General features: G+C 46.1%; 1 protein-coding gene across 2 annotated transcripts in view; it reads left to right on the top strand.

Annotated features, from left to right (window-relative positions):
• stau2 (staufen double-stranded RNA binding protein 2) overlaps positions 1 to 18,452 on the top strand; it is a 106,916-nt gene that overhangs the window by 5,197 nt on the left and 83,267 nt on the right. For both annotated transcript variants that reach the window (XM_084443285.1, XM_084443284.1), the window contains exons 5-6: positions 516 to 651; positions 16,504 to 16,663. In XM_084443285.1, coding sequence (XP_084299411.1) covers positions 516 to 651; positions 16,504 to 16,663 — 296 coding nt within the window. The remainder of the gene's footprint in view (positions 1 to 515; positions 652 to 16,503; positions 16,664 to 18,452) is intronic.

The raw sequence follows: 18,452 nt of genomic DNA, 5'->3' as shown, positions 1-18,452 counted from the left end.
TAGATTTGTGTTATCTCTTGACAGACATTTCCATCCGGTAGCCTCACCTCCCCGGGTTCCTCTGCCGGTGTAGCCGGTTGTGAGAGAGGAACCTGGCCAGGGAGTAATAGGATTAAAGAACAGAGCAGCTCTGGGAATGGTTGTGAGATGTGAGATCAAAGAGAGCCGGGGCGGAAGCTGGCAGACCTCTCAGACACTCACTCCAAAGTGGCTGGTGGACTGGAGCAGCATTGGCCCAGTCTCATCACATCCCAAACACTATAAGCATGTGGGTGTGGGTTTACACAGGGTTTACTCAAGGACCGCCTCATATGGTGACAGATGAGAATGCCTCAATGTAAACAAACAATAAGTGTCTCTCTGTCTCTCTCTGTCTCTCTCTGTCTCTCTCTGTCTCTCTCTCTCTTCTCTCTCTCTTCTCTCTCTCTCTCTCTCTCTCTCTCTCTCTGTCTCTCTCTCTGTCTCTCTCTCTGTCTCTCTCTCTCTCTCTCTCTCTCTCTCTCTCTCTCTCTCAGGAAGCATAACCCCTACGGTGGAGCTGAATGGTCTGGCCATGAAGAGAGGGGAGCCAGCCATCTACAGGCCCCTGGACCCCAAGCCCATGCCCAACTACAGAGCCAACTACAACTTCAGAGGGATGATCAACCAAAGGTGAGGCCTCAGACCGTCCTCCAGTATGGTACATCAAGGGTAAACCCATAGGTGTATTAATAGAACTGGATAGGGTCACTCCATTCACTGACTGATCGAAAGAGTGAAGCCCTATTGAACTGTGGCATTTTTGAAAAAAAGCATCACTGATACCTTTGACATGCGCAGTCAAAGGTATCAATGACGCGTTCGTGTAGTCCACGAACAGATTGCGTTCATGGCTCTCCCCGCTCATCGAGTTAGCGATGAAAATTAAGTAAAGTCACATGTTCAGTCACAATTATACTGTTAAACTAAGATGCCTGGATACAAAAATATGTTTTCCAACAGATATATTTGACGAAAGTACATTATTCAGCAAGCCGCTTTTCATCGCTAACTCAGAGAGCAATCTGTTCATGGACTGCATGTCAAAGGTATCAGTGACGCGTTTTTTTCAAAGATGGCACGGTTAAATAGGGCTTCACTTTAGATTTAGGCCCAATCTCAAACCACCCCCTAAGACCTCGCCCTATTCACTCCCCCTCCGTTTGCGCGTTCACGCCGAGCTTCGCCATGTTAAGGGCCGTCCCAAACCAATTATCACGGAGTGCGCTTGGAGTGCGAGTGGGCTGTCAACCCCTCAAATAGCCCTAACCCTAACCCTAACCCCAAGCCTGCATCCGTGCAAGCTCCCGATAGCCGAAGCAGGAAGTGCACGTGCCAAATAGATGCCGCAGGAAACCACATATAAATAAAGTTCCGTCTTCCTACACTGTCAATTATTTTAGATTATTTTACAGCATTCAAACATTTGTTTTTCTCACACCGATTTCACTGCATCAAACAAAATCGCAGAATATGGTGTCAAAAGATACACCCAAGTGATACAATCACTTTATCCCTAGATCACTTGACTTGTAGCAAACTCTTAAAAGCCTGTATTCATAGCCGACATAAAATAAATCTAAATAGGCCTAGGTCTACGTCAAATGTAGCCTACATCATATATTCCTTTCCATTAGCCTGCGATATGCAAATGGATCTTCACAAAAGAAGGAATGCTGCCAAAGAGGCATGGGAGTAAGTTATTAATTGATTTATGTATTTGTCTCGGGACAGTGTTATAGTATTAATTTAGTTAGAGTTCATTAGAAAAAACATTTCCGTTTGGACTTTTGACCATTTCTCATCATACATGGATTTAATTATAGTGATTTATATTTGTATTATAAATCCTAAACATTTTTCCCATCAATCACCTAAACATGCCATGGTGACGGCCCTGTCCCGGTCGGTTCCGGTGGAGTGGGGAGTCCATCCCACATTTGGCTCTCCATTTATATACCCTCCCCCTCGATTGAGAGTGCCCTCCACAGCTGCGAGTGACACTTCATTTGGAGGGACACTCGGTGGTGGAGTGGGAGTGGGTAGGGGGTGGTTTGGGATTGGGCCTTAGAATCCTGGGGGCACCCCAGTGTGGTGCATCATGGGTAAACCGGCCCACTTGATTACAATTGAAATCACCAAATCTCAACCAACATAGACCTTTGGACACAATGAGGGAAACATGTGACTCCCCGGAAACATGCCTTTGTGTTTCCAGGAGAGTTATATAGACACTTTCAATGGAACCAATTGAACTTTTGGTCACTAGGGCAATGACTTCTTGGTCCAAATAAACTGCACTGCCAACTGTGGTAGTATTATTGTTTATCGGGGTAGCTTATATGTTTCACTTGAAAAACGTAGGCCTATTCCAGTCACTTTGTACAATCTTACTGTGTTTACATTTAGTGAAGCTTCCCGGAAAAGCGTGTTTAATGAATGACGTTTGTTTTCAGGACGTCACATTATTTCCCAATTGACTGTGTGAAAGAGCCTTGTGTCTATGATCCCACTGACCCAGATGTGCTGTGTGTGTTAGACCTCGACATTCTTCTGGCTGGGATTCTGCGGGGCAGATAAAAGCTCCGCCCTCTCTGTCTCTGTCAGCTCGCCTTTCTCTCGCTTCACCGGAGTCATCTCTCTGTTTCCAAAACTCCATAAAAACGCCACGGACCCTCGATTAATGACCCCCCCTCCCTTGGTGAAGGAATGCCGGGTTGAGAGGCCATTTTGCCTTATTTAGTCCAGCCGACACGCTCTCTTCAGAAGCCCAGGTAGCAGGGAGTAATGTCAGGGTCTTTAACTGACGCTTATTCCCGTTCTGTGTCATGACATGGCGTCACAGAGGCACGAAGAGGATGTCAGGAGAGGAGATATTAACAACAGACTCATTATAGGAACACTGAAGGAGGAATGCCAGTGGTGCTCAAAGAATATCTCTACATACGACATTCTACGTTTGTTTATCTAAATAAGTGATTATTGGGCGTGGTTTTGCTTCCCTCAATTAAAAGTTGGCTAGTTGTTGGGCCAACAACTAGCCAACTTTTAATTGAGGAAAGCTTGGCATAGGTCAAGTTATTGTTTTACGTTTCCACCTCTAGATGGCAGTGTGGTCTCATTCAGCGAAATTGATAGGGGTGCTTTTATAAGGTGATTGAGCACCCATTTTGTAACAGGAAAGTTGCCATTGAATTCTGATACAAGTGCCTAAGCTTCACTTTCCCTGCATTTAAAGCATTTGTCACAGGGTTGATGTTGTCACAGGGTTGATGTTCTTGTATAAAATGGGTGTGTCTGCACTAACTTTGATATTGGCAGCCATTACCACATGAGAATGTCGGGCTTGCACAGAGTGTGTGGTCCACAATGCTGATATAGATTCATTCAGGTTCAACGTCATTTCACTTATCTAGTCTGTGAGATCCTTTTTTCCAACACGACTGGTCAATTGAAATGTTTCTCTAAGGGCCAGACACGCTGTGGACATGAAGCAGCGGTGTCTTCATGTTGTTCCTGGCCAGGGTGAGGTGAAAGAGGCAGGCTGGCTTGCATCTGGCCTCCATCTCTCCATACTTTGATGTGTGGGAGAAGAAACACAAGGTGATTGTGTGAAGGAAGATAAAGGTTTTGGGAGGGCCGGCGGAGGGGGGGGGTGTTTCCCAGTGGTCCTGTCTATCAGTGTAATCTGTCTCGTTGATGGACACTGAGTGTTTAAAGACACGGAGGATCAGCAGAAAGTCTGATCCATTTTGGTTACATCATTTTGGCGCAGAGGCTGACTGCCGTGGGGAGTCAAGTGAGAGAGAAGGGGGGTGGGGCGGGGGGGGCGGGGGGGAGTGGGGCGGGGGGGTTGGCGGAGTGACAGTGGAGAGAAATAAAGCCAGAAATATAGGAATGACATAGAAGAGTAGCTTATATTATCCCAAGGTCACTTCTGTTTTCTCTACAAGGTCTCTGGTCTTCCACTCTCAGCCAGGGCTGGACAGACGTAGGCGGAGCCACTGATTCACAATGGCTTCTTTGCTGATGGACCGGCCGGGGGAGTGACAGGTCATGTTCATTAACGCTCACTTTAATGATGTGGAGGAGAAGGGACTCGCACGTCCTTCTCTAATATGATGAATCCCAGCGATCTGGAGTCGTGTTGATGGAGGAGCCGGCCATTAAGGGGCCAGTCCTACCCTGATTCATCTCCACTATAATCACCGCCCAGAATGGTATTGATTCATTCAGAAAGGGCCGTGGTGAGAATAATGTTCCCGATCTGACACGTTCATTCGTCACGGCGTTCATGAATCTTATTTATGGTGAAGGGCCAGGGCCTAATTTATTCACATCCAAGTCCCTCTTTTCATCAGTGGTTCAATTCTCTGACTGCGCTCCGATCAGCACTGTTCTCCACCCCTGAGTGTGTATGAGTAACGGCGACTATCAAAGGCACACAACTGTTTTCGGTAACAGCGTTGTAGGCCGCCGTGTGTGGCTGAGGACACGCTCGACCGGAGTCTATCCATTCCATTGGAATGAGTGCCGCATATTGTGAGAGAAACCTGTGTAATCCAGAGAGTCCCTGGTGTCGGTCGTACAAACCCCTGTGTTAGACTTGGAGCACCTGATTCAGATGACTAATCTGGGGATCCTCGGAGCTCTCCCCCCTGCCCTCCTCCCAGGGGGAGGGTCCCGCATCCTGCCTTCCGTCAGAGCTGGAATCTGGACGGGTCTTTCCCCGGCGGAGCACAGCGGCCTGTCCGCCCTCTCCCACCCACCTGCTTCATTTGGGTATGACAGTAACATTATGTCAGCCGGAATAGCAGGTGCCATAATCACTGGAGGTGCTCTCCCGTGACATTTCCTCCTGTGATGTTGTGATACGGAGCCAGGTGGGAAACGAGAGGTGGAGGTTGGGCTGCCTCTCCGGCGAGGATCCGCTCCCCGAAGCGTGCCGGGGTGGCGGGGGCCTGGAAGCGTGCGTCAGCGGCACAGACAACATCAGCGCGGCTGGGATGCCGCACGTGTTTTTCATACCGCCGTCATGATAAAAGAGTCTAGTGGAGAGAAAGCGGATGATTGATTCCATCTTATGAATGGTGGAGCTGGCTGTGGTACATTGTTGTTTGTTCGGTGAATGCTTATTTAGTGTTGGTAAAGTTTTATTTGAGATGGTTAGTGTTGGTTTAAGGCAGATGTACAGACAAACCAAATAAACTCACCTTGTTATTGCACACCGTTGCAGAATGATATGAGATATGATTTAGTAGTGAAGATATATTGTCTTTATGGTGATTATTTGATTGTTGATGATACTACAGACCGCCCCCTGTCCTATATCAAAGATGGTTAAGATGCCAAGATAAAATTTTTCCGAGACTTACACATGTTTATGTTCTTGCCTCTAATTTGTCACTTGTTTCAGTTCAACATTTAGGAACACCATGTTCTATCAGTTGAACAGTGGATGGCGTTTCAGTATCTTCCAGCAAGAAATTGTTTCCTATTTAACAGAAGGTCACCCATCTATAGTAGTAAGCTGTTTGTCATCTCATTGTGGAGCTATGAAACACTATGGGCCAGATGTACTAACATGTTAGCGCCCGTTTTTGGAAGTCGAGGGAAAGGTGGGTGTGAATGCGCACAAAACGGTGAGGAGATGATCAAGGAGACACTGATTCATATCCCGTCGTATGTCTGAAAACTGCGACTCGACCTAACGAATGCAGCAATACCAAACGTGCATGCACACAGAGCCGGGAAATGCATTCACGGGCGGAGGTCTGTGCTCTCTGAGCACCATTTCTAGTCTTTGGTGACGTGACAAAAAATAACAAAATGATGAATTTCCGGTTGTCCAATCTCAACTGACCAATCCTCTGCTCATCGTTTGGCTGAGTTATGTGATGATTCAGTCAAACACCCCTCTTCTCATAAGCATCATCACATTCTCCTGAAAGGCCCTCCCCTAGGTCTCTCTGTCATATTTCTGTTTGCAGTATTAGTCACATGGAATTGAGCATTCAGGTGCTGGCGGTTTTGGGGGACTCCAGTGACAAAGGTCACTTGATTTTGAAAGTGAGCGTAGTGTGTCAGAAGAATATCTTTGTCACCTGTGTGTGTAGCGCCAGTGAATGTGGCCCGTGGGCTACGGAGGGTTAAGTGCAGTAGGGGTGTGGTCATATGTTTGACCAATAGCCATGGAAGCTTCCTAGGGGGGAATCTCTGGGACTGTCTGCCCTAACGTGTGTCCCAGATAAGGTCGGCGTGCCTGTTTGTGTGCCTGTGTGTGCCTGTGTGTGTGTGTGTGCGTGTGTGTGCGTGTGTGTGCGTGCGTGCGTGCGTGTGTGTGTGTGGGTGTGTGTGCGCGCGTGCGTGTGTGTGTGTGAGAGAGAGATCCTAATCCTCTAAGAAAACAAGACTCTACTCTTGCCTTGAGCACATCCCTGTGTACTGCATCAGCACAGATATACCCCCCCCCCACACACACACACACACACACACACACCTACAGTCCGAAACATGCACAGGCGTACCAAGTGCTATGCCTCATAGGCTGTACTTAAATCACTGCAATGCAACATAATCAACATCAAGTGAATCTCTCTATGGTCGTGTCTATTCTCTTTTACTCCTGAGAGCCTGCACTAATCAGATTTCCTCTGAGAGCTGAACTCACCCTAATACACACACACACACACACACACACACACACACACACACACACACACAGTCAGGCCTTGAATGCAGCTCAAAGGCCTGGAGGCGAGCTCCATCTCATGCAGGGACGACCAGACGTTGGGTCCTCTGTCCGCTCGGCATTCCAGGGAACTGATATCTCAATCCACACCGCTGCCAAGAGAGTTCAGTGTTCATTATTATTATTTTTATTATAAATAAAAAATAACATAACATTATTACTCGGTTGGTTCACATCAACCCACCTTAGAGGAGCCACTTCTTTACCTTAGCACCCGATCATATGCGTTCAGTCGGACGGCACATAAATCGGCGTTGGGCCAGCTCAACGGAGGAACGTCCAAACAGCCCGACTGGTTGGAAGCTCATAAAGCAAGGTTTTATTGGGGGGCGGGGAGGTGGAGGAATGGAACACGAGTCCAGCATAAACAAAGCCGACAGACGGTTTACGCTGGACAGAGAGAGAGAGAGGACTCCTCCATCACGCCACACTCTGGCCCCGCTGTGTGTGTGTGTGTTTTCCTACAGTATGTGGTGATCCCACCAATGTGTGCGCCTCCATGCTTGGTGCGTGGGACTGTCTGCAAACACCTGTGTGTGTGTGTGGGGTGGTGGTGTGTGGGGGTGGTGGTGGTGTGAGGGGGGGGGGGGGGGTTGGGGGGGTAGTGCGAGGTGATGAGAAGTTACACAATGAGAGTGAGTTCACCTCTTTATTCCTCTGACGTCGTTGACTTCGATAGAAACGCATCATTCGATCTCCTTCCCCACATCTGAGATGTGTGTCAGGGTAAACTGGGAGCCTGGCCATTGACCAGCTAAACAGGCCTAGGCTAAGACTGCATGATGTAGGACTACTGTACAGAGATAGGGGAGCCACATGATCAGTTATTAATGGGGGCTTGGTGTGTGCTCCGTTTCCATGCGTTCTGGCCGTGTTGTTGCTCCAGCATTGCTCTCTAGCCAGAGAGAGCTTTTCAACGTTATCGTAGCCTGGTGCTCGGCAGTGGAGCTAATCTGAACAGTCAGACTCAAGCTGGGACTATCAACTATTTATCCTCAACCACTTTATCGACTCCAATAAATGCCATTTGTAGTTATAAGAAACTCGCTACTCAACAAAGCAGTCGCTGCCCTCTTAATGAAAACAGTGAACCCCTTGCTTATAAAATGATATCATTAATGAGGACAGCAGGATCTGAACATCCTGATAGCCAGCCAGTCTGCCCGGCCGCTGCCAAGGCCGCTAGTTGGCACCAGATGGGCACGGCTCTGCAGTGTTGTTACAGAGGAGCTCAGTCAGTGCAAAGACTTCAAACGGGCGCCATTTTGTGTCCACCATCGCCCTGTGTGCATTTATTGTCTATCGTCACATTACTATTGTCCTGAGGGCATGACTAGTTAGTATGATGATTTTGCCCATATGAGCTTGTCCAGCCAGACTGGTTGTCCAGTTGTCTTTATTTCCAGTTCACTATCACCATTAGGTTCCAGTTTTTGGACTTGGAAGCCATTGTTGTCATATAGCACTATACATGTGGAACATTTTGTTTTGTGTGTACAGTAGGACGCCATTTTGTGTCCTGTGGTGCTTTAATGAGTTGTATAGCTAATAGTAATCTCTCTTGTAGGTACAACTCTGATGGTGTTATAATGGAGTTGTATGGCATGCTGCATGTCAGTTGTACTGTAGTACTATGACTACTATCCAATTACAGACTCCACTTTTTGGAAATTGAGTGCAGCTGGACTGATGTGCCATCATGACTCAGGGATAGATAGAGCCAGAGGAGGTTTGGAGCTGCGCGTGCCCCGACATTCTTTAGACCAAGTAGAGAGGCAGGCATGAGGGAATGTTGTGATTAAAATGCTGGGGGAAGAGGATTGTAAATCTTCTGTTTGCAGTTGACAGCATAATAAACAGTTAAAAGGCAGAACATTTCAGTTAAACAAATTTAGCCTAATTAAAGTTATGAAACCTGAGTTTTCAGTGTTGAATCGGGAAGCTTATGTAAGCATGATGAATTACTATTTTGAGTAAAAGAATGAGATCTAGGCCTGGATTACTGGCACTGTTACATTTTTGAATGGGAAAAACAATCCACGATTACACGCAAAATTGCACGTAAAGACCTGTTCAAATCTCTTATAACACTAACATGCCCCAAAACGCACATCACACCACCATTAAAGAGCATATCAAACAGGTGATTTACGAGTTCGAGCTATAGCAATCATGGCTATATTTTTCTTGGCTAGTAGCATAGTCAGAATGTTGCGTTTAAAATGCAGCTGTCCAGCCATCCAACCAATGCCAACAGTCACCAATAAATACATTTACATCCCTGTTAATGTTCCAAGTCTGGTGTGCATTCCCTGCCTTTAAAACAATCCATTTTTTTGACGAATCCAAAAAGATAGCCTACTTTTATTTCAATCTCCAATTGTTGAATATCAATCCGTGCCGCTGGGTTCACCTTAGACGTATATTGCCATCCATTTTAAAAGTTCCCTTTGCTTCCCAACCATCCTCTGATCTACTTTGTGTTGCTGCATGTTTTGTTTCATTCGTTCATGTTTTTAGAACACAGATTTTAGCAAGAGGGCAAAATGAAGTCCATCCATTCACCCAACTTCATCGTCGAACGCAGCGCGTGGGCGCAGTGAGGCCTGTAGGATATGGCGTGCTGTATTACTACCATAGCGTTCCATAGGTTCCATAGATGAGGCCTGCTGTATTACTACCATAGCGTTCCATAGGCTCCATAGATGAGGCCTGCTGTATTACTACCATAGATGAGGCCTGCTGTATTACTACCATAGCGTTCCATAGGCCTACCATAGATGAGGCTGCTGTATTACTACCATAGATGAGACTGCTGTATTACTACCATAGATGAGGCTGCTGTATTACTACCATAGATGAGACTGCTGTATTACTACCATAGATGAGGCTGCTGTATTACTACCATAGATGAGGCTGCTGTATTACTACCATAGATGAGACCTGCTGTATTACTACCATAGATGAGGCTGCTGTATTACTACCATAGATGAGACCTGCTGTATTACTACCATAGATGAGGCTGCTGTATTACTACCAGTGTTGGGCTCGTTACTCAAAAAATGTAATATATTACTTATTACTCATTACCCTTTTTAAAAGTAATATCGTTACTTTACTTATTACTCCCAGCCAAAAGTAACTAGTTACTTATGTAATATATTACTTTCCATATTGACTACCTTTTGCAGCGTGCTCATCACGGTCCGGTTCTCTTTCCACCAACTTCATGTTGCTGTGTTGGCGTAGCAAATGTTTCAGGAGATTTGAGGTGGTGTTTCTGGCACAAGAAAGAGTCTTAGTAGAACTTACACACAGTTTACACTTGACAACATTCTTGTTGTCTTTCAGTTCCAGGAAATCGAAATAGTGTGCGTATTTCCAGCCATGGAATGTTAACGTCGTCATGTTCAAATAGCTACGCTCGCTCGCTGCTTGCCTGGTCATGTGACGGGACGTGATATGAGCGGAACGTTCTTCAATCTGAAATCAAAACTTTATTTCACCCTTTGTAAAACGAAAATAAATAAACAGAGCAGGCCTATGACAAAAGTAATGCAGTAGCGAGCTTTCTGGGGGCAAGTAACTGTAATATTATTACTGAAATGTGATTAGTAACTCGCTACACCCCTCGTTACTGGAAAAAGTAATATTATTACTGTAGCGCGTTACTAGTAACGCGTTACTGCCCAACACTGATTACTACCATAGCGTTCCATAGATGAGGCCTGCTGTATTACTACCATAGCGTTCCATAGGTTCCATAGATGAGGCCTGCTGTATTACTCGCTTCACCACGGATCTTCCTAGCATAAAGTTCCTCTTCTCATTTTTTCCAGTAATCCAAACTCCATATCCAATTCCTATTTTGATTTTTTGATCATTGACTCAAGTCCCAGTTCTCTCCTGAATGAGCCCTGAGTTTGCCTGGCTCTGTCTCCTCCCATGGCCCCCCAGGGACCACCACGGGGGGGCAGCCCCATCTCCTGTCCACTTCCCATGTGCCCTCCTCCACCCCCCCGACTGACACCTGGCCTACTGAGCCCCCTGGGGGGCATGTTTGTTTACTAAAGTACATGTTTGTTTACTACAGTACATGTTTGTTTACTCCAGTACATGGCTCCTTGTCGTCATACAGTATGTATTCTCTCTTTGCATTTTGCATGTTTGAGGAGGCGGAGAGGGAGAGAGAGCGCAGGAGGGAGGGAGCGAAGGAGGGAGGGAGGAAGGGATGGAGGGAGGGAGCGAAGGAGGGAGGGAGGGAGCGAGCGAGCGAGCGAGGGAGGGAGGGAGAGAAAACAGTTAAAGGTCTGGTAATGGATAGGAAGTGCAGCTGGTGGAGAGAGAGCCATTCCAAGTTTCTTTCTCCCTGGTTTCCCAGAGAACTGTCACCCTGTGCTCTCCGCTCAGCTCCATCCCCTTATAAGGGCTGCCAGCCAAGGGAGTGTGTGATGTGGGGGGGGGCTACTCCTCTGTGTGTGTGTGTGGGCGTGCATGCTGCGTGCGTGTGCATTCTGTATACACAATACGGATAATTCATGTATGTTTGTGTGTGTTGCGCGTCCACTGCACACTATACCATGGTGTGGTCTAGCAGCTGCAATACGCCTCATCACTTGGTTATACTGTAGCTGGATGATTAGCACAGCACCCTGTTTGACTGGCAGCTACTGTGTGTGTGTGTGCGTGTGTGTGTGTGTGTGTGTGTGGTGTGCGTGTGTGTGCGTGTGTGTGCGTGTGTGTGTGTGTGGTGTGTGTGTGTGTGTGTGTGTGTGTGCGCGTGTGCGTGTGCGTGTGTGTGGTGTGTGTGGTGTGTGTGGTGTGTGTGGTGTGTGTGGTGTGTGTGTGTGTGTGCGTGTGCGTGTGCGTGTGCGTGTGTGTGTGTGTGTGTGTGCCCTGCTTAGCCCCAGGGAGTGATCCATCTTGTAGGTCCCAGTCTCCCCTAGGACCATCCATGTGCTCTATCTCTTTCTCTGGCTCTATCTCTTTCTCTGGCTCTATCTCTTTCTCTGGCTCTATCTCTTTCTCTGGCTCTATCTCTTTCTCTGGCTCTATCTCTTTCTCTGGCTCTTATCTCTTTCTCTGGCTCATCTCTTTCTCTGGCTCTATCTCTTTCTCTGGCTCTATCTCTTTCTCTGGCTCTATCTCTTTCTCTGGCTCTTATCTCTTTCTCTGGCTCATCTCTTTCTCTGGCTCATCTCTTTCTCTGGCTCTATCTCTTTCTCTGGCTCTATCTCTTTCTCTAGCTCTTATCTCTTTCTCTGGCTCTTTCTCTGGCTCTTATCTCTTTATCTGGCTCTTTCTCTGGCTCTTATCTCTTTCTCTGGCTCTTTCTCTTTCTCTGGCTCTATCTCTTTCTCTGGCTCTATCTCTTTCTCTGGCTCTATCTCTTTCTCTGGCTCTTATCTCTTTCTCTGGCTCTTATCTCTTTCTCTGGCTCTTTCTCTTTCTCTGGCTCATCTCTTTCTCTGGCTCTATCTCTTTCTCTGGCTCTTATCTCTTTCTCTGGCTCTTTGTCTGGTTCTTATCTCTTTCTCTGGCTCTTATGTCTTTCTCTGGCTCTGTCTCTTGCTCCATCTGGCTGTATCTCTGACTATCTATATCTGACTATATCTCTGACTCTATCTCTGGTTCTATCTGTCTCTGACTCTATCTCTGACTATCTCTTGCTCTATCTCTGGCTCTATGTCTGGCTCTATCTCTCTCTCTGTCTCTTTCTCTGGCTCAGTCTATCTCTGGCCTTATCTCTAGCTCTATCTCTGATTCTAGTTCTAACTCTGACTCTGTCTCAGAATAGAGTTAATCTCTGACTCTATCTCTGGCTCCATCTCTATCTCTGGCTCTATATCTCTGTCTCTATGTCTGGGGCTATCTCTGGCTCTATTTCTATCTCTGGCTCTATCTCTGGCTCTATTTCTATTTCTGGGGCTATCTCTGACTCTATCTCTGGCTCTATTTCTATCTCTGGCTCTATCTCTGGCTCTATTTCTATCTCTGGCTCTATGTCAGGTTCTACTGAATCTCTGGCTCTGGGTCCATCTCTGGCTATATGTCTGACTTAGTCTCCATCTCTATCTCTCTCTCTGTCTCCATCTCTGGCTCTGTCTCCATCTCCATCTCTGGCTCTATAGCTCTGTTTCTATGTCTGGTTCTATCTCTCGCTCTATGTTTATTTAGCATTCAGAATGTTTACTACACACTTACAGAGTTTGGTTAAGCTTTGATCTGCTTCTCGGAGGAATGTGTAGCTCATGCCACAGGAGGAAATGGCAAATCATAATGTTAATTGAAGCTCGCTTTATCTGACTGTGTGAGGGCTGGATGACTGTGTGTGCTGTGCACGCGCATCTGTGTGTGAATGATTAAGATGAAATGGTAGCTTGAACCACCGTGGCCCACATGAAAGACGGCTGCAGGGAAGCTTCTGGCTTCTTTAAAGTCAGTTCCATTACTCACTGCTGACAATTATCTCTAATTGACTCTTGTTATCTCTCAGCCTCACACACACATTTCAATTTCTTAATTGGATTTTCAATCAAAGATACAAATCAATATCAAAATCCAACATTAGCAAGAGTCACACAACGCAGTGCAAGATGACATTCACATAATGTAGTCCCAGCAGGGAGATCAAAGCTATTTATGGATATAGGCAGCCGTCTCTTTTCCATATGAAATGACTGCCAATGATGGCAGACACAGAACAGTACTTAACTAAGTGTTTTGCAGATTTTTTTGCCAGTCCAGCAAGTTGGAGTCCTCGCACACACATTTTGTGTATGTGCCCTAAGCTGCCAAATATAAAAACTATAACTTTGCAATTATACCAACATGCAGAGATGGCATGAGCAAGTGGTTGGTATTTTGATATTTTATAGCTAAAGCAAGTGTCCATGTACATGTCAAAAGAACATCCAATTTCTAAAATAACAAACACACACACACACACACACACACACACACACACACACACACACACACACACACCCCCTAGGTGTCCGGTAGAAGTTCTGTTCTTTCTAAGGCAGACCAGACCATTCTCCCCAGTGTAGGGCTGACTGTCATTGGACCTACCGCTGCACTTTTAGTTATTATACAACTTTTTTGTTTGCGTGTTCGTGACTGTCTCTCTTGTCTGTGTCTGTATCTGTGTGTGTGTGTGTGTGTGTGTGTGCGTGTGTGCGAGTGTGTGTGTGTATGTCTGCCTGCCTATTAGTTTGTGTGTGTGTGTGTGCGTGTGGTGTGCGTGTCTTGGCTTATTTTCTTGTGTGTGTAAGCCTCTACTGTACTTTCCCACGTTGCTGTAGAGAGGTCTCCCACAGGCTTCTCTCTCCCTCACTCCTTCCCTCCCTCTCTCCTTCCCTCCACTCCCTCCCTCTTTCCTTCTCTCTCTCCCTCCCTCCATCCCTCTCTTCCCCTGCACCTGTACCCAGCGCTGTGCTCCAGGTCCAGCTGCTCCCAGCCCTGCTCGGCCCCGTTGGCCGCGGCCCATGTTGCACTTGGCATTTCCTCCGAGGCCCTGGGGCCACACTTGACGTGCAAGGGCCAGGCTGGCTCCACCCCGGGAGGAGAGGGGGCTTGTAGCCCAGCGGAGGACCGTGTGGAATTCTGGGAGTGAAACGCTGACTCATTCGAAGGCTCTTTGCCGGGGATAGCGGGAGAGGGGAGAACGGGAGAAAGGGAGAGTGAGGGAGGAGGCCAGCGAGTTCCGTCAGGCCAGGGCTGAGTTTCCCAGAGGCATCGTAGCGCCACGTTCATCGTAGCGCTATGATGAACGCCATAGCTTACGATGAACGTAGCGCTACGATGCCTCTGGGAAACTCAGCCCAGAGCGGTTGGGTGAAGCGGGAAACGAGATGTCGGTTGGACTGAGCCTCCATCTCAGCCAACAGACACTCAAGCAGGCGCCGCTCACCCTCACTTCTCCATGCAATGACGAGCAGGTCGCTGTACTACACACGCCTACAGTTACAGAGTTAGCTTTACTACATTGTGTAGTAGCAGACTTATTCCGGAATAAACCGGCTAATAAGCTATATAAACTGTGTGTGTGTGGGGGGGGGTTATATTTAGTATATTTTGCCCCCTCCATGGCTAACCCTGATGATTTTTTGAGTCCTTGGGTTCACACTGAGCCCGTAGTCACAGTGGCAAGATTGCGATGTGACTTTCTTGGAGTCGGAGTTCTTTCTTTGCCTCTCCCTATCCAGCCGCGTAACGCTACCCTCTCCTCCGTCCCGGTAGCTCCACTCCTCGGGTTCCAACTCCCTCAAGGTGACTCAGTCTGCTCTCAAATCTGATATCACCACCTCCTCCTCCTCCGTCCTCCGCAGTAACAACAACATGGCCGAACGGGAACACCATAACAGCCGGAGACAGATAGCGGCGGCGCTAGTGGAGTGCGCCGTGATTGGCTCGGTCCGAATATTTGAAATAATTTTATTTCTCCTCAGCACGCAGCAAAATAAACTTCTACCACATGGCCACACCGATTGGTTTTTGCTCTCTCATTAAAAGCAAGAGCCTTGGGCCAAATATGCAAACATAGCCATTCAGGCGCAGAACATCAGTTAAAACCATTCATTTTTTCCTGTAGTAGGTCAGTGGACAATAGAGACAAGCGAACTGTTTTTAGAATCGAACATCTCTGCTGTGTGTGTGAGTGTGCGCATGCGGGCTGTAAGGCTACAATATGTGTGCATGCATTACTTAGGTGTATATCTACTTGCGTGTGTTCGCATATCCATGCGCTGTACGTGGGTGTGCATATGTTTGTGTGTGTGTGTGTGTGTGTGTCTTTGAGTGTGTGTGTCTCCAGCTATGCAGAAAGCCTCCTATCCTCTCCCAGACTGCGCCTCACACACACACCCAGTTGGAGCCCTAAATCTGGCCAGTGAGGCGGCCTGTGACGGACCATCTCTGGTCTGGTCCCAGACAACAGAGAGCAGGATAGATGAGGGCAGACAGAAGAAAGAGAGGAGGATATATGTCTGTCTGCTTTGTTTGGAGTCCCCTCACTGCAGGGGCCAATGGGGAGCCATCATTCTCTCGGCTGGCTAGTGGACTATTGTGATGGAGTTGACCCTGATGAAGTGGAAGGCCTTTCATTTGGGCTCCGTGTGAACATGAAGAACTTGGCTCATAACGCCGCCGTCTCATTTCCCCAGAGATAAATCCCGGGAAGGGGGGGGGGGGGCTTCTCAATCCCACCTGGCTCCGCCCACAAAGCATTCCGCTACTGACGGAGAACGAACGGCCGCTCTCCGCACAAAAATTACACCTTTTTTGGGGTGGGTGGAGGGGGGGGGGGGGTGCAGCACGTCGCAGCGTGATAGAAATGATCTTGGTTTCTCGCTCCATCTCATGACGCATACCTGAGACGAGGCCGAGGTGTCGCCTCCGGGGTGGTGTACAAACCACCAGCTTTCTCTCTGGAAAGATAAGAGCCTTGCATAAAAGCTTTGATTTTTCTCCCCCCCCCCTCCTTCTCCTCCTCTTCTTTCCCCTGCCCATATCTCTCTCTCTCACTCTTCCTCTCTTCCTCCATCTGTCTCTCTTTCTCTCTCTGTGTGTTCCTCACTCCCTTCCACCCTCCCTTTCTCCCTGTCTCTTTCCATCTCAATCCCTCCCGCCCTCTCTCTCTTTCTCTCTCTCTCTCTGTCTGTTTCTCTGTCTCTCTTTCTATCTCTCACTCCTACCCTCCCTTTCCTCTCCCTGGCTGTTGTCCAACCCAGGTACCATTACCCCATCCCTAAGATCTTCTATGTGCAGCTGACGGTGGGGAGTAACGAGTTCATCGGCGAGGGGCGGACTCGCCAGGCGGCCAGACACAATGCCGCTATGAAGGCCCTGCAGGCCCTGCGCAACGAACCCATCCCAGAGAGACCGCCACAGGTAACCTTGGAACTCAGGCACACACACACACACACACACACACACACACACACACACACACACACACACACACACACACACACACAAAAGTAAAACATTTCTAATCTGTGGGGATTTCAATATTGATCTCCTAAATGTATCCAAACATAAAACAATATTTTGGATGCATTATACAGCAGAGGGATATACCCTTTGATCACCATGGCCAATAGAATAACCTTGACCAGTGTAACATTAATTGACAATATTTTTACAAATATCTTAAAGAATAACATTAAAAGTGGGCTAATAATAAATGATATAACCGACCATTTAACCATGTAAACAAAAAGGAAGCTACAATAATAATGAGACAAGCCATGAAAGAATATTATAATAAATTGTTAAACGGAAATAAAAAATAATAAATTGTTAAACAGAAATAAAAAATATCAAAGGTACTTGGAAAATTCTAAACAAGGTAATAGGAAATAAATCTGTGCCCACAGACCTGTCCTTTCACTTCATCAATGTATAATAGGGTCATACAAAACATGAATGAATTTAATTCTTTTTTTGGAATTGTTGGGCCTAATCTTGCAAATTCCATTAATAAGCATAATGACGGGCAAATAAAGGGGGATTGGAGTGGAGGGAGTAAAGTGTTGCAGTCTATGTTTCTAGGAGAGATCAGTGAAAATGAAATTGGAACCATTGTAGCAAAATTTAAAAACATGACATCAACTGATAATGATGGGATCGACATGATAATAATAAAAAAAACTATTGATTGTATAATTAAACCTCTTATATTTTTAATCTCTCTTAGCATACAGGCATTTTTTCCAGATAGAATGAAAATAGCAAAGCTTATCCCACTTCAAAACAGGAGATAAACATAGCTTTACTCACTATAGACCAGTATCTTTGTTATCAGAATTTTCCAAAGTGATTGAAAAGCTGTTTGTACAAAAATTATTTGTACTTTTATTGAAAAGAACAAATTGCTGAGTGAGAGTCACAACGGACAAATCGATCCACAGCTCTATCTTTAACAAACATAATGGAAGAAATAAAAGCAGCAATAGAAAGTAAGAAATATACATTTGGGGTATTCATTGATTTAAAGAAAGCATTTGACACACTAGATCATACTATTTTAATTTCTAAGCTATATACATATGGTGTGAGAGGAATACTTTTAAACTGGTTAAGCAGCTATTTAGATAACGGACAACAATATGTACAGTTTGCTGGTAATACATCTGAATGTATGAAGATTGAATGTGGAGTCCCACAAGGATCGGTTTTGGGGCCCAACCTTTTTATTTTGTATATCAATCACATATGTGAAGTGTCAAAGATATTGCAATTTGTTTTGTTTGCAGATGACACAATTTTTTTTAGTTCAGGACATGATTTAGGAGCTTTAGCGGAAAGCATTGAAAATGAAATGGCCAAACTTAAAAGATGGTTTGATGAAAATAAGTTATAACATTTGAATTTTTTTGTATTTTAATTTAGATTTTTGGGAGTAATAATGCATGAAAAATTGACTTGGAAATCTCATATAGTACATACAATCAAAGGTGTCTAAGACTATTTTTGTTTTAAACAAAGTAAAGCATGTGTTGGACTACAAGGCAATGTGAATATGTTATGTTATTTACACTACTTATTATAGTTTTATTGTTTTTTTTTACTTCATTCAGTACAACACCACACAGTGTTAACCAGGAATTCAGTGTCATCATTGCATAGGAGCGTATAACAGACAACACTGCATGACAAAAAACAACAACAGTAAAAA

This window comes from Borostomias antarcticus (genome assembly GCF_949987555.1).
Source record: "Borostomias antarcticus genome assembly, chromosome: 9".
In the NCBI taxonomy this organism is placed as follows: domain Eukaryota; kingdom Metazoa; phylum Chordata; class Actinopteri; order Stomiiformes; family Stomiidae; genus Borostomias; species Borostomias antarcticus.
Note: the sequence above shows the minus strand (reverse complement) of the source record. Positions and strands in the feature narration are given on the sequence as shown.